The 14,937-nt window shown below is 43.6% G+C and overlaps 1 protein-coding gene across 1 annotated transcript in view; it reads left to right on the top strand.

Moving 5' to 3' along the window:
* Positions 1 to 14,937, top strand: part of LOC139276727 (haloacid dehalogenase-like hydrolase domain-containing 5) — a 50,431-nt gene that overhangs the window by 1,035 nt on the left and 34,459 nt on the right. The window contains exon 2 of the mRNA XM_070894712.1: positions 13,337 to 13,534. Coding sequence (XP_070750813.1) covers positions 13,337 to 13,534 — 198 coding nt within the window. The remainder of the gene's footprint in view (positions 1 to 13,336; positions 13,535 to 14,937) is intronic.

The following is a 14,937-nucleotide window of genomic DNA, read 5'->3' as shown; positions in this document are numbered from 1 at the left end:
AAAGGGTATTGTGATCGTGCCAAGCAGCATCTGTGGAGAAGAAGCAGAGTAAACGTTTCGGGAAGGGTCATTGATCCGAAACTTAACTCTGCTTCCTCTCCATCGATGCTGCCTGACCTGCTGAGATTTCCAGCATTTTTTGTTTTTATTCCAGCATCCGCAGTATTTTGCTTTTGTATTATGACCCTGTATTCTGTCAGGAAATGTCTCTTTCTAACCCCCGTAGATGCAAGTAATATACATATGCTAATATCCTTAACAGCCCACTTTCAATCCCAGTCTTGCCATGTTTTGGTAACTAGAATGACCAAAAATGCCTGAAATTGGTTCTCAAAGTCTGATATGCCTATTGTGGTTTCTACATTTGGCCGATTCCAGAATAAAATCCAATTTACCTGGTTGCGGTATAACGGCTTCCCGTCAAGATTGTGTGCAATCGAATTAACTGAGTGGTGCTTGTGATTTTGCATGATGCACCCTGAAGTGATCTCTCTGACCTGTAAACAGTGGAGCTTGTGTAACCAGCCTATATATTGAAGAGATTTGCCTCCAGTAAAATGGTACCAGATCTGCTGTGCTCTGTTCTAAAATGAGCGGTTGTTTTTAAGAATTCGCCATTCTCCCGTGGCAATGCTCACGATGAGGTGGAAGATGTGCAATGTTAGAATTGGATGTATTCGAATACAGTCCACCTCCTATGGCATTGCTAATGAACAAAAACAATGATGAGGTTAAATTTAATCTAACCAGCCTGGCAGGAAACTGACAAGATCAGATAGGTTGCCCGTTTTACATCCTACCCGATTTATACTTTCCATTGAAGTCAGTGGAAAATAAAATCCTTTTTTTTTGCTCTCATGCTTGTGTTCTTTTTCTCTAGCTCGCACACTTTCTCATTGTGGTGCCTATAACTTGTTTTTCTCATTGTATCTGTTTCACTCTTTCTGTTTCTGTTTCATTTGTTCTGTAAGTTTTTCCTCACTTCTGTTTCTTCCTACTTTTATATGTCCCCAGTGTTTCTATGCAGCTTTCACATTTGTTCCTTTACTGATATATTCTATGTGACATGTTACATACCTTTAAACCTTTGGGTAGGGGTTTCTAACCTGGGGCTCCCAAGCCCTGGAAAACTAGCTCTCAAAGCCCAACCAACTCCATCCTATTTATGTTGTATTTCTTTTTTATGGGCCTGGAGGTTTGGATTGGGCTGTTTTTAATGCTGTTGCTTCATTGGTAGATAAATCCTCACTGAACACCTAGACCTATTGTTATCAACAGCTGCAGATTAATGGGAGCTTTGAAATAAACTTTAGATGTGGTTTCTAAGACACAAGCATGTACACCTATGCAGCCCATGAGCTTGAACTCTCCTGGCCGAGGGTACACATGGAAATTTGAGAAACTCATAACTGGCTGGGAATAGGGAGAGCATGTCTGTGCACTGCTGCAACATGGGTAGTTAAGAGAGAAGGTGGGACTGAGGATCAGGCCAGCAAGGATGGGTAGATGTCTGACCAGAATGGGTGGTGAAGGTGCTGGTGTCTGGGCGCATTCGGTAGGGAGTGGGAGCATTCAACGAGGAGTCTGACGATTGGGAGGATTAAGGTGGGTGGGGATCTGGGAAAACCAGCGAGGGGAAAGGGCGGCTTTGTGGTTAGATATGGAGGTCATGGATGCACTGGAAGCTTGGAGTATTGAGGAACTAAAAGCATTGGGGAGGGAAATATGGGATGACTGGGGTGTGAAAGTACTGAGGTTACGTGCGCTGCAATGGGGATGAATTTTGGGGTTATTAAGGGAGAGGAAAGGGCACTGAAGGAAAGGTAAGGACTGAGGGCATGCAGCTCTTCCGTTCTCCAGGTTTATTTCTTTGATTTCTTAATACATGACCGTAGTGCAGCTTTCTTGTTAGGTGGCTGGAGTCAAGTGTGGCGCACTCAGATGGCGCACTCAGATGGCACACTCAGGAGAAGGGAATGACATTTTAGTGCTTTTAAGGAAAGCAGGACTGGCTCAGGAAGTGGCTTGACACTGGTGTTTTACAAGAGGGAGTGGAGCAGGATCGCAACTTTGCAAGATGGATAGAAGTGGGACTGTCGTCTTTTGAAGATCAGGGTGTGGCATTTAAGTGGAGTAAGGGGGTGAATGATGTTGGTGACTTTGCTATGATCAAAGTTAAGATGATTTTAGCTTGAAAAGTATGTTTTGTTGATGGATTTTGCAGTTGCAGCCTTTAATGTTACAATTTCTGAAATGTTATTTTCTGACTAATCGAATTCTATTTGGGAAGTGAAACCAGAGCAATATTTGAAAAATGTAAATATTTTTCAAGATCTGAACGGCTTTGATATATTTCATATAAAAGTATGATGTTCTTGGAATAAGAGTTGAGGGAAGATGACGACAAATGAGGTGAAATTGTGCAGGGTTGCTCCATCGATATTTCAATGGTGGCATCAAGCCGAAGTACTCCTCCATGTAGTCCGCGGCCCAAGGTGGCCAAGTGAGTGTTTTAAAAATGTTGGTGCTGAGCTGAGCTGTCTTCTTGATGGAGTCTAAAGTTCAGGGTGTGCATTTTTGATGATTGAAGTGAATGGAGGAGAGAGAAATGTTCATAATATGTATATTTCTTTATACAGTCAAGTTGGAAAAAAATAGTTGGAAGGTATAATAATCGTGCCATTCATTCTGCCGATTGGAGTAGATACTGCCACAGGTGACGTTTAGCTCTGTTCTGAAAAACATTTTTGTAACCGTACAATTGAGTGAACGAAATGGCAAATAGACTATAGGAGGAAAACAAAGTATGAGGATAAACATTGCTCAATTTCACCTGGGTTGGAGCTCACCTATTTAATTTTTGTAAAGTGTAATGGGAAACCAATGGTCAGATTTATCATGACAGTTTGTCGCCGTTAAACACTTTTTTTATTTTCAATGTTATTTCTGCACTAACCTTGAGGACTTTGAAAAAGGTTTTGAATTTCATTCTTTAAAAGTTAAGACCTTGAAAATGAGAAAGAAGCTTGCAGTAAATTTACTCAATAGGCTGAGATTGTGATTTATAGCTTTCAATTGCGTGAATATTGTCCACAAAAACCTTATTCCAAGGGTGATTATCAGCAGTTTTAGGCACCCACTTGTAATAAAGATATAAAAGCAAGGTGCATTGTAGATTGACTGGCATGTTACCAGAGGCGAGGGGTTACAGTTATGAAGAGAGACTAGAGAAGTTGAGGCTTTTTCAGTGGAGCTGAGAAGATTGAGGGGTGACCAGATTTCCACACTCTTGAAGATTATGCAGAGTTATGATAGGATAAATAGCGACAGATTGGGGGGTATTTTAACCTGAAAAAAAAAAAACGAGTGGGTGGGAGGTTAAAGAGTTAAAAAAAACTCAATCCTGACCCCAACCTGCTTCCAACCTGCCCGCCAGTCAGCCTCTCCATTTGGCTGGCTACGGTCAGGAATCAGAGACGTGGGGGGGTGTGGTGTGGGCAGCCAACCGGCTTCCAGAAGGTGGGTCGCCCATTTAAATATTGTAATGAGGATCTGTGCCACATGGTGATCCACCATTTCAAATGTAACTCTAGCCGGGTTTCCGAGGCTTTGGGAAACCCGGCAGCTAAAGGGAGGCGAGGACTGCTGGAACCAGAAGGTAAGTGCCTTTACACTTACCTGCTGGATCCAGCGTCCCTGCCTCACCAACTCTTGCGATCAGACATCTTCCGGCCCCCCCCACCCCCTCCTGAGGCCACCAATCTGCCCCCGACCCTTCCGATCTCTTTTTTCCCCCCCCCCCTCCCCCGAGTCCTTCAACATCCCCACCCCCCACCCCCACCGGCCTTCTGATCTTTCACCTCTGGCTTCCACCTTCCGACCTATTCTTCTGACCCCAATCCTCCTCCAGCATTCAACCCCCCCTCTTCCACCCTGATCCCTCTCTCCCTCCTTTCTGCGGCCTAGTGCCGCAGGCCAATCCGTCCAACTGCCAGCCAGCCCCTCCATCTGGCAGACTAAGGGCAGGAATCAGTGCTTTGAAATGCTAATCAGGCCCTGCTATTAAACCCGCAAGAATGAGTTCCTGCAGGCCCTGCTGTTAAATTCGGCAGGGTCTGTGGAATCCTGGGTTTCCCGACCGGCTTACCCATGTCCCCCCACCGCCCCCGCCCCACCCCTTACTCCCTACCCGCCTCCAAATTAAAATTCTGGTCATTATCTACACTATGTGGCAAGATAGTAATACAAAAGCAAAAATTTAAGATAATAAAGTACTAAAGGGAAGGCTAGAAAAAAATTCTTACACAGAAGGCGGTTAGTTTTTGACTTTTTTGCCACAAACTGTTGTTGATGTAGAATCCATAACCACTTTTAAAAGGGAATTAGTTGCTTGAAACAGGAGTATTAAAAGGTACAGGATGTGAGCAGGAGAGAGGGCGGTTCATGCAAAAATGCACCAATGGGGACTTGATGGACTGAATTGCCGGTTTCTGTGCTGTAATGTTCTATGGTTTTTTCATTTTATGGTTTTATCATTCTATAACTGAGAACAAATTTCAGATCCATAACCATAGTTTCCAAGTAATGAGATTAATCTCAATTACACTCAGAAATCCAGCGATGTGCATGATTTAAGACTTGTATTGTATGCATCTTTTAATGCCTTAGCTCGCAGTTTGTGAATACTGTCTGAGTCTGACTGCACTGTGAAGGGAGAGCTGCTTGACATGGGCCTGATCTTGTGCGCCCTTTCTCCACCCTTCAGGTCCCAAATTTATTGTGCTGTAACTTTCTGGAATTGCGAGCTGATATCAGCCTGGCGAGGGCAATAGGGCATCTGGGGACTTGGTGAGCGGTGGGACTGACAGTGTATTTCCTTAACCAATGAGATTTAAAGATTGAGGAAGAAACCGAGGAAGGACTGAGAAGGAGGGCGAATTGGAGTCAAATCAGGTACAGAAATAGAATTAAAGGGAGGGAAAGAAAGATTGGATTAAGAGAGAGAGAGAGAAAAAAAGAGACAAAGGAAAAGTAGGAAAAAGATTGCATTTTGTTAAATCTCCATGAACAATTTGCCACTTGAAGGAATGAGACTACACAGTTTGAATTGTTCAATTTCTGAGCCTGAGGGGTTGATTGGCACTGCATGAACAATAATTATGTCATTAAAAAGGTACTTATGCTGTTGATTACAAGACAACTTTGTGTAGTGAGTTTCATCATCATAGGCAGTAACTCAGAATCGAGGAAGACTTGCTTCCATTCTTAAAATGAGTCCTTAAGTGGCTGAACAGTCTAATACAAGAGCCACAGTCCCTGTCACAGGTGGGCCAGAAAGTCATTGAGGGAAAAGGTGGGTGGGACAGGTTTGCATATCACTCCTTCCGCTGCCTGCACTTGTTTTCTGCACGCTCTCGGCGACAAGACTCGAGGTGCTCAGTGCCCTCCCGGATGCACTTCCTCCACTTAGGGCGGTCTTTGACCAGGGACTCTCAGGTGACCTAAATCATCATCATAGGCAGTCCCTCGGAATCGAGGAAGACTTGCTTCCACTCCTGGGGCCCAAGTTTCCACATGATTTGCGCCTGATTTTTAGGAGCAACTGGTGGAGAACGGACTATCTTAGAAATCACAATTCTCCACATTTTTTTTTTCTGCAGTTCTAGTCAGTTAGAACAGTTTCACTTTGGAACAGAATTTTTTCTTCAAAAGGGGGCGTGTCCGGCCACTGACGCCTGATTTCAAAGTTTCCACAGTGAAAACGTACTCCAAACTAACTTAGAATGGAGCAAGTGAAGATTTTTGTAGAACTGAAAAAACCTTGTCTTCACATTAAAAAATCAGGCGCAGGTTACAAATTAGGCGTCCAGAACGAGGTTGGGGGGGGGAAGGGAAGTCATTAAATTCTATAATAAATCCTTATTTATACTTATACAAATATTAAACAAATAAATCCAACCTGAATAAACATTTATAAGCAAAGAAAAGATTAAATAAACCATCTTCCTACCTGTGTGAAAGTGCTTCAGCCAGGGAGAATGCTGCAGGAAGCCTCACAAGTTGAGGCAGCCGTTCGTTCCCGACGGGGGGGAGGGGAGAGGAGGCCGTTCCAGACGGCGGGCGGGGGGGGGGGGGAAGGAGACAGTGAGAATGCTGCAGGAAGCCTCACAAGTTCAGCAGCCATTTCCCGACGGCGGGGGGGGGAAGGCCATCGTGAAATGACTGCCTCAACTTTGAGGCTTCCTGCAGCCTTCTCACTGCTGCAAGAAGCCTCAGTGCTGATGGCAATGTGCTTTTATTAAAACATTTTCAAAAATTAAACAGCTACAAAGAACTACAAAAATGGCCGAGTGCCAATGTTTCCTTCACACTGCGCGTGCGCGAACGCTCCAACGCGCACGCGCAGAGTTGCCGGCAGGAAAAAAACTAATTTAAATAGTACCCGCCCCCTCCCACTTACAAAATTGGCGCGAGTGGTAGGCTCCGCCCCCCTGGGCGCCACGCCAAGCAGACATGGAGCTGCAGGGCGCTCCAGAATCGCGCGTTTTTTTTCTGGCGCCGTTTTCGGCGCGAAAAACGGGCGCCCAGCTCGGAGGGGCACCCGTTTTTTATTGTGTGGAAACTTGGGGCCCTGAAGTGAGTTCTTTGGTGGCTGAACAATTCAATACGCGAGCCACAGACTCTGTCACAGGTGGGACAGATATTCGCTGAGGGAAGGGGTGTGTGGGAGTTTAATGGGTAATTGATGTGCAAATCCAGCAAGTTCTTAAAAATAATGGTGAGCCTAAGGGCGAGATGCCGTTATTTTTCAAGCAAGATCTGGCCCATTGTGTTACTAAAAGGTGAGCCGTGGGTGAGGATATTGAGGGAGTTCTGATTTTCTTATTCAAATGACTATGGTACCTTTACGGAAACTTACTGCCATTACTACAGATGGAGCACCAGTCGTGTTGGGATTGGAAAGTGGGTAGTGGGACTTCGTAAAGCTGATAGTTTTCTCAAATTTACCCGAGTTTGTAGCATATCATGAAGATTGTTTTGGAAATTGTGAACTCCATTGGATCACAGTCACATTCAGAGGTCTGAAGAGCTCCATGAAGAACATCTCCCCTCTGATGTGGTGCTACACTGTGCAGTATGCTATCTTTCTAGAGGAAAAGCGATTCCTTGTTTTTTGATTTGCTCAATCCTGTGAAAGTATTCCTGGAAGAAAATTCTTGAATTGACAATCAATGGGGTTTGGATTTGGCCTCTCCATCAGACAATTTGCTGAATTGTGAGGAAAGAATAAGTTATTACCTAAACTTACACAAAGTGTGTTTGCATTAACAAATAGACTTAATGGCTGAGGTTTTCTGCTATTGTGCATGCCAGCCTGCAATTTTCTGCCCGTTAAAATGAATGGATGAGAAATTGCTGGCAATTGATAAACAGCAAACCTCAATTTTGGAGCCTTTATCAATTACCAAAACGGCTACCCTTTATCTTCCTGTATTCAGTTCTAGTTGTATGTGAAAATCGGTTTCTCTAATCATCAGCATGTAAAATCAGAGGATAAATCCATTCTGACTGGTGTTCACATTAAACAATTGCAAAGCAAATTGCAAGAAAACAATGAAACAGCATGTCCCGTCACATCGATTCATGTGCCTGGCTGCATCTTGTGCAATGCAGTTGTATTATTTTTGTACTTGCAGTTAGAATATTGAGCATACTAGTATTGCTACTGTTTCATTATTTATCACAAATTATTCATCTTTTGTTTCTGAAATTATTAAAATTTTTGGAACAAAGTACCTTTCAATAAAAATTAGATTTATGATTTTGCAACTCTACTAAACAACAAAATGTGCTGTAAATTATACTGAAAATATCGACACTATAAGAAAATAAGAACATAAGAAATAGGAACAGGAGTAGGCCATACGGCCCCTCGAACCTGCTCCGCCATTCAATAAGATCATGGCTGATCTGTCATGGATTTAGCTCCACTTCCCCATCCGCTCCCCATAACCCCTTATCCCCTTGTCGTTTAAGAAGCTGTCTATTTCTGTCTTAAATTTATTCAATGTCCCAGCTTCCACAGCTCTGAGGCAGCGAATTCCACAGATTTACAATCCTCTGAGAAGAAATTCCTCCTCATCTCTGTTTCAAATGGGCGCCCTTTATTCATGCCCTCTAGTTTTAGCCTTCCCCATCAGTGGAAACATCCTCTCTGCATCCACCTTGTCAAGCCTCCTCATAATCTTATATGTTTTGATAAGATTGCCTCTCATTCTTTTGAACTCCAACGAGTAGAGGCCCAACCAACTCAACCTTTCCTCATAAGTCAACCCCCTCATCCACGGGATCAACCTAGTGAACCTTCTTTGAACTGCCTCTACAGTAAGAGTATCCTTTCGTAAATATGGTAACCAAAACTGCACGCAGTATTCTAGGTGTGGCCTCACCAATACCCTGTACAGCGGTAACAAGACTTTCCTGCTTTTATACTCCATCCCCTTTGCAATAAAGGCCAAGATTCCATTGGCTTCCTGATCACTTGCTGTACCTGCATACTATCCTTTTGTGTTTCATGCACAAGTACTCCCAGGTTCCGCTGTACTGCAGCACTTTGCAATCTTTCTCCATTTAAATAATAACTTGCTCTTTGATGTTTTCTGCCAAAGTGCATGACCTCACACTTTCCAGCATTATACTCCATCTGCCAAATTCTTGCCCACTCACTTAGCCTGTCTATATCCTTCTGCAGATTTTTTTGTGTCCTTCTCACACATTGCTTTTCCTCCTATCTTTGTATCGTCAGAAAACTTGGCTACATTACACTCAGTCCCTTATTCCAAGTCGTTAATATAGATTGTAAGTAGTTGGGGTCCCAGCACTGATCCCTGTGGCACGCCACTAGTTACTGCTTGCCAACCAGAGAATGTAACGCCTCTGTTTTTAAAAAAAAAAGGGGGCAGACAAAAGGCAGGTAACTATAGGCCGGTTAGTTTAACATCTGTAGTGGGGGAAATGCTTGAAGCTATCATTAAGGAAGAAATAGCGGGACATCTCGATAGGAATAGTGCAATCCAGCAGACGCAACATGGATTCATGAAGGGGAAATCATGTTTAACTAATTTACTGGAATTCTTTGAGGATATAACGAGCATGGTGGATAGAGGTGTACCAATAGATGTGGTGTATTTGGATTTCCAAAAGGCATTCGATAAGGTGCCACACAAAAGGTTACTGCAGAAGATAAAGATACGCGGAGTCAGAGGAAATGTATTAGCATGGATAGGGAATTGGCTAACTAACAGAAAGCAGAGAGTCGGGATAAATGGGTCCTTTTCAGGTTGGAAATCGGTGGTTAGTGGTGTGCCACAGGGATCGGTGCTGGGACCACAACTGTTTACAATGTACATAGATGACCTGGAAGAGGGGACAGAGTGTAGTATAACAAAATTTGCAGATGACACAAAGATTAGTGGGAAAGCGGGTTGTGTAGAGGACACAGAGCAGCTGCAAAGAGATTTAGATAGGTTATGCGAATGGGCTAAGGTTTGGCAGATGGAATACAATGTCGGAAAATGTGAGGTCATCCACCTTGGGGGGAAAAAAAACAGTAAAAGGGAATATTATTTGAATGGGAAGAAATTACGACATGCTGCGGTGCAGAGGGACCTGGGGGTCCTTGTGCATGAATCCCAAAAAGTTAGTTTGCAGGTGCAGCAGGTAATCAGGAAGGCGAATGGAATGTTGGCCTTCATTGCGAGAGGGATGGAGTACAAAAGCAGGGAGGTTCTGCTGCAACTGTACAGGGTATTGGTGAGGCCGCACCTGGAGCACAGCGTGCAGTTTTGGTCATCTTACTTAAGGAAGGATATACTAGCTTTGGAGGGGGTACAGAGACGATTCAGTAGGCTGATTCCGGAGATGAGGGGGTTACCTTATGATGATAGATTGAGTAGACTGGGTCTTTACTCGTTGGAGTTCAGAAGGATGAGGGGTGATCTTATAGAAACATTTAAAATAATGAAAGGGATAGACAAGATAGAGGCAGAGAGGTTGTTTCCACTGGTCTAGGGGGCACAGCCTCAAAATACAGGGGAGCCAATTTAAAAACGAGTTGAGAAGGAATTTCTTCTCCCAGAGGGTTGTGAATCTGTGGCATTCTCTGCCCAAGGAAGCAGTTGAGGCTAGCTCATTGAATGTATTCAAATCACAGATAGATAGATTTTTAACCAATAAGGGAATTAAGGGTTATGGGGAGTGGGCGGGTAAGGGAAGCTGAGTCCACGGCCAGATCAGCCATGATCTTGTTGAATGGCGGAGCAGGCTCGAGGGGCTAGATGGCCTACTCCTGTTCCTAATTCTTATGTTCTTATGAACCATTTATCCCGACTCTCTGTCCTCTGTTAGTTAGCCAATCCTCTATCCATACTAATATCTATAATATATGAACTTTTATCTTGTGCAGTAACCTTTTATGTGGCACCTTGCCAAATGCCATCTGGAAGTCCAAATACACCACATCCACTGGTTCCTCTTTATCCACCCTGCTCGTTACATCCTCAAAGAACTCCAGCAAATTTGTCAAACATGACTTCCCCTTCATAAATCCATGCTGACTCTGCCTGACTGAATTTTGCTTATCCAAATGTCCTGCTACTGCTTCTTTAATAATGGACTCCAACATTTTCCCAACCACATATTTTAGGCCAAATGTCTATAGTTTCCTGCTTTTTGTCTGCCTCCATTTTTAATTAGGGGCGTTACATTTGCAGTTTTCCAATCTGCTGGGACCTCCCCAGAGTCCAGGGAATTTTGATAAATTACAACCAATGCATCCACAATCCCTGCCGCTACTTCTCTTAAGACCCTAGGATGCAAACCATCAGGTCCAGGGGATTTATCTGCCTTTAGTCCCATTATCTTACTGAGTACCACCTTCTTAGTGATTGTGATTGTGTTAAGTTCCTCCCCCCGCTATAGTCCCTTGACTATCCACTGTTGGAATATTGTTAGTGTCCTCTACCGTAAAAACTGATACAAAATATTTGTTCAGAGTTTCTGCCATCTCCATGTTCCTCATTACTAATTCCCCGGTCTCGTCCTCTAAGGGACCAACATTTACTTTAGCCAATCTTTTCCTTTTTTATATACCTATAGAAATTCTTGCTATCTGTTTTTATATTTTGTGCTAGTTTACTTTCATAGTCTATCTTCCCTTAATCATTTTTTTTAGTCATTCTTTGCTGACTTTTAAAAGCTTCCCAGTCTTCTGTCCTCCCATTAGTTTTGGCCACATTGTATGCCCTTGTTTTTAATTGGATACCGTCCTTTATTTCTTTAGTTAGCCACGGATGGCTATCTTTTCTCTTACACCCTTTCCTCCTCATTGGAATATATTTTTCTTGAGTTGTGAAATATCTCCTTAAATGTACACCACTGTTCATCAACCGTCCTACACTTTAATCTATTTTCCCAGTCCATTTTACTCAACTCTGCCCTCATACCTTCATAATCTCCTTTATTTAAGCTTAGTACGCTGGTTCGAGATCCAACTTTCTCACCCTCCATCTGAATTTCAAATTCAATCATGTTATGATCATTCATTCCGAGAGGATCCTTTACTAGGAGATTGTTTATTAATCCTGTCTCATTCCACAGGACCAGATCTAAGATAGCCTGCCCCCTGTTTGGTTCTATTACAAACTGCTCAAGGAACCCGTCCCTTACGCACTCTATGAACTCCTCCTCAAGGCCACCCTGACCAATTTGATTTGTCCAATCAATATGGAGGTTAAAATCACCCATGATTATTGCTGTTCCCTTTTTACAAGCCCCCACTATTTCCTGGTTTATGCTCCGACCAGCAGAGTTGCTACTGTTCAGGGGCCTATAGACTACGCATATTTTAATTCAAGGCACTTTTATCCTAAAGGAGTGCCATTGGCTGTGTTGCTCGCTGCTATAGAATTAACGGTATCACACACCTACTGCTGGGAAGATGGGAACTGGCAGCATTGAGGGGAAAAGATGAGGGCGGGCACTACTGAGTGGGTAGTTGTTGGCTCAAATGCTGAGAGTAGCTAGATCTGGGAATGGAGCACTGGCACGGGCCAGGAACACAATAGAGGTACCTCATCAAAATTAAGATGATGGGAGGGACTTGCAGTAGTTGGCATGGAATGAAGCCACTCAAAAAGAACCAAGGCATTTGTAGAAAAGAAGAGACAACCACTCCCAAGCCAATAATTACAGCTCCAGCCAGGTAGTCCAAGAGGAGCCCCAGGCACCTGACGATGACAACAACAACAACAACAACAACAACAATTTGTATTTGCACAGCACCTTTAATGTCCCAAGGCGCTTCACAGGAGTATTATGAGATTAAAAAATTTGACACTGAGCTGCATAAGTGGAAATTGGTACAGATGACTAAAAGCTTGATCAAAGAGGTATGTTTTAAGGAGCGTATTGAAGGACGAAAGAGAGGTGGAGAGGTGGAGAGGTGGAGAGGTTTAGACAGGGAGTTCCAGAGCTTGGGGCATAGCAACAGAAGGCACGGCCACCAATGGTTGGGCGATGTAGATGTCTCCGAGAACACGTTTTCTAGGGGCTTACAATATTGTCAGATTTAGCATTTTATTCTCAGTTGTTTAATTTTTCATGGGCGTGTTGTATTATAAATGTTACCAGTAAATGTGGTCAGTTTCTGCTAAGTGCCAGTTTGGGATAATAATTTTAAATTTTCCCTTTTGAATTGCCTTGAGATTTTTTTCAGTGTTGAAGTTATATAAATGCTAGTAGCTGTTGATGGTTTACAAAAAAAATTGCAGTGTAGTATTTTCTGTTGCTTATTCATTTCTCATTGTACTTAATAAATCTAATTGTGTTTTGATTTGTTTAGTCAATCGGATATTTGGTAATTTAACATACTTTCAGCTGACCACTAATTTTTGCCCTATGGACGTGTGATGTCCTGAAAAGGCATGATGTGTTAGCTGTAGGACTTTTAATTTTATAGATAGATGGTTTCTGGTAAACCCACTTTGCTTGCTCATTTTATTTATGGTTTTAAAATGTTATTTCAAAAGCCTTGCAGTAAGTTTATGTGCGTTTAAAACATTTGTAGTGATATAAATATTTGCTAGGGCTAAAAGCTGAACCACTTCCTCATGAATAGTCGTGTAATGACTAATATGAGTGACTCATTTGTCAAATCTATGTGGATAAGTTCATCTGTATTGAGTTGTAATTATTTGTAATTGTGCACTTGTCTTTACTGTATTCCCAAATACATTTCTGAAGACTGAGTAACCCTTTTGTCTGTTGCATTTTCAAGCCCAGCTTTGGACTTCTTGTTGACATTGATGGAGTGTTGGTACGAGGAAGAACACCCATACCGGCTGCCAGGAAAGCTTTCAAGAAGCTAGTGAACTTTAAAGGGGAATTTTTAGTGCCTGTGGTGTTCGTCACAAATTCAGGAAACTGTCTTCGACAAGCAAAAGCTGACCAGCTAACTCGGGTATTGGGAGTATCAGTAAGTATCTAAATTGGTGCATTTGAAAGATGTTATAATTGGTGGAATCTTATGGATTTAACCATTTAATTTAGGATTTAAAACACAAGAACATAAGAAATAGGAACAGGAGTAGGCCATTCGCCCTCGAGCCTGTTCCGCCATTCAGTAAGATTATGGCTGATCTAACTCAACTCCACCTTCGCACCCTATCCCCATGTCCCTTGATTCTCTTAGTATCCAAAATTCTATCAATCTCTGTCTTGAATATATTCAACAGCTGAGCATCCACAGCCTTCTGGGGTAAAGAATTCCAAAGATTCACAACTCTTTAAGTGAAGAAATTTCTCCGCATCTCAGTCCTAAATGGCCGACTCCTTATTCTGAGACTGTGACCGCCCTTAGATCTAGAGTCCCCAGCTGAGGGAAACATCCTCCCTGTATCTACCCAGTCAAGCCCCTTAAGAATTTTATATGTTTCAATGAAATCACCTCTCATTCTTCTAAACTCTAGAGAATATAGGCCTAGTCTACTCAATCTCTCCTCTTGGGATAATTTCCCCCCCATCGCAGGAATCAGGCTAGTGAACCTTTGTTGCATCCTTCTAAGGCAAGTATATCCTTCCTTAGGTAAGGAGACCAAAATTGTACACAATACCCTGGGAGTGGTCTCGCCAAGGCCCTATATAATTGCAGTAAGACTTCTCGGGGGCGAATTTCTATGCATATGCACCTCCCGTTAATAACGAGATGCAAATGCATTACCAACCGGGCATGACACTGACGACGACTTGGGCGTGAGTTTAGCGGCGGCTCTACAGCTTTGCACCCCGATCTCCTGCTCCTATTCCTGCGCCCAGAGATCGTGACATCATCGCCATGCGCATCGCCCCGTTTGTGCCTTCGCCTAGAAATTGAGTTGTGCCCTCCTGCAGCAGCACCAGACGAAAATACCGGCAGCTACAGGGGGCCCGAATCGGGCGGCTGACCACTACTGGGACGGTAATTAAAGGCGAAGTGGCCAAGGAAGTGGGGTGGGGGGGGGGGGGGAAACGTTCCTTGGTTTTCACAGTGCTGCTCTGATTTCTTCACGGGGTTCTGGCCGTGATCTCTCAGCCTGGCATTCTGCTTGCGTGCCGGGCTGACTGCGCGGCACCCCCAATCCCTCGGGGGGGGGGGTCCAGGTAGGTCCTTTTTAATTTGCAGAACCTGCAGCGTGCTCCCTTCCCTCGAAGGGAGCAAGAGCCCCTTGCATGCAGCAGCGCTGTACGGCCCAGTGTGCAGCGTTGCTGAGGCGTATGCCTCGTTAGCAGTTCTCCAGTCTTTCTTGGAGCACTAATGTTATGGGGAGCGGGCGGGGAAGTGGAGCTGAGTCCATGATCAGATCATCCATGATCTTATTGAATGGCAGAGCAGGCTCAAGG

The sequence above is a fragment of the Pristiophorus japonicus genome, chromosome 12, assembly GCF_044704955.1.
Source record: "Pristiophorus japonicus isolate sPriJap1 chromosome 12, sPriJap1.hap1, whole genome shotgun sequence".
Taxonomy (NCBI): Eukaryota; Metazoa; Chordata; class Chondrichthyes; family Pristiophoridae; genus Pristiophorus; species Pristiophorus japonicus.
Note: the sequence above shows the minus strand (reverse complement) of the source record. Positions and strands in the feature narration are given on the sequence as shown.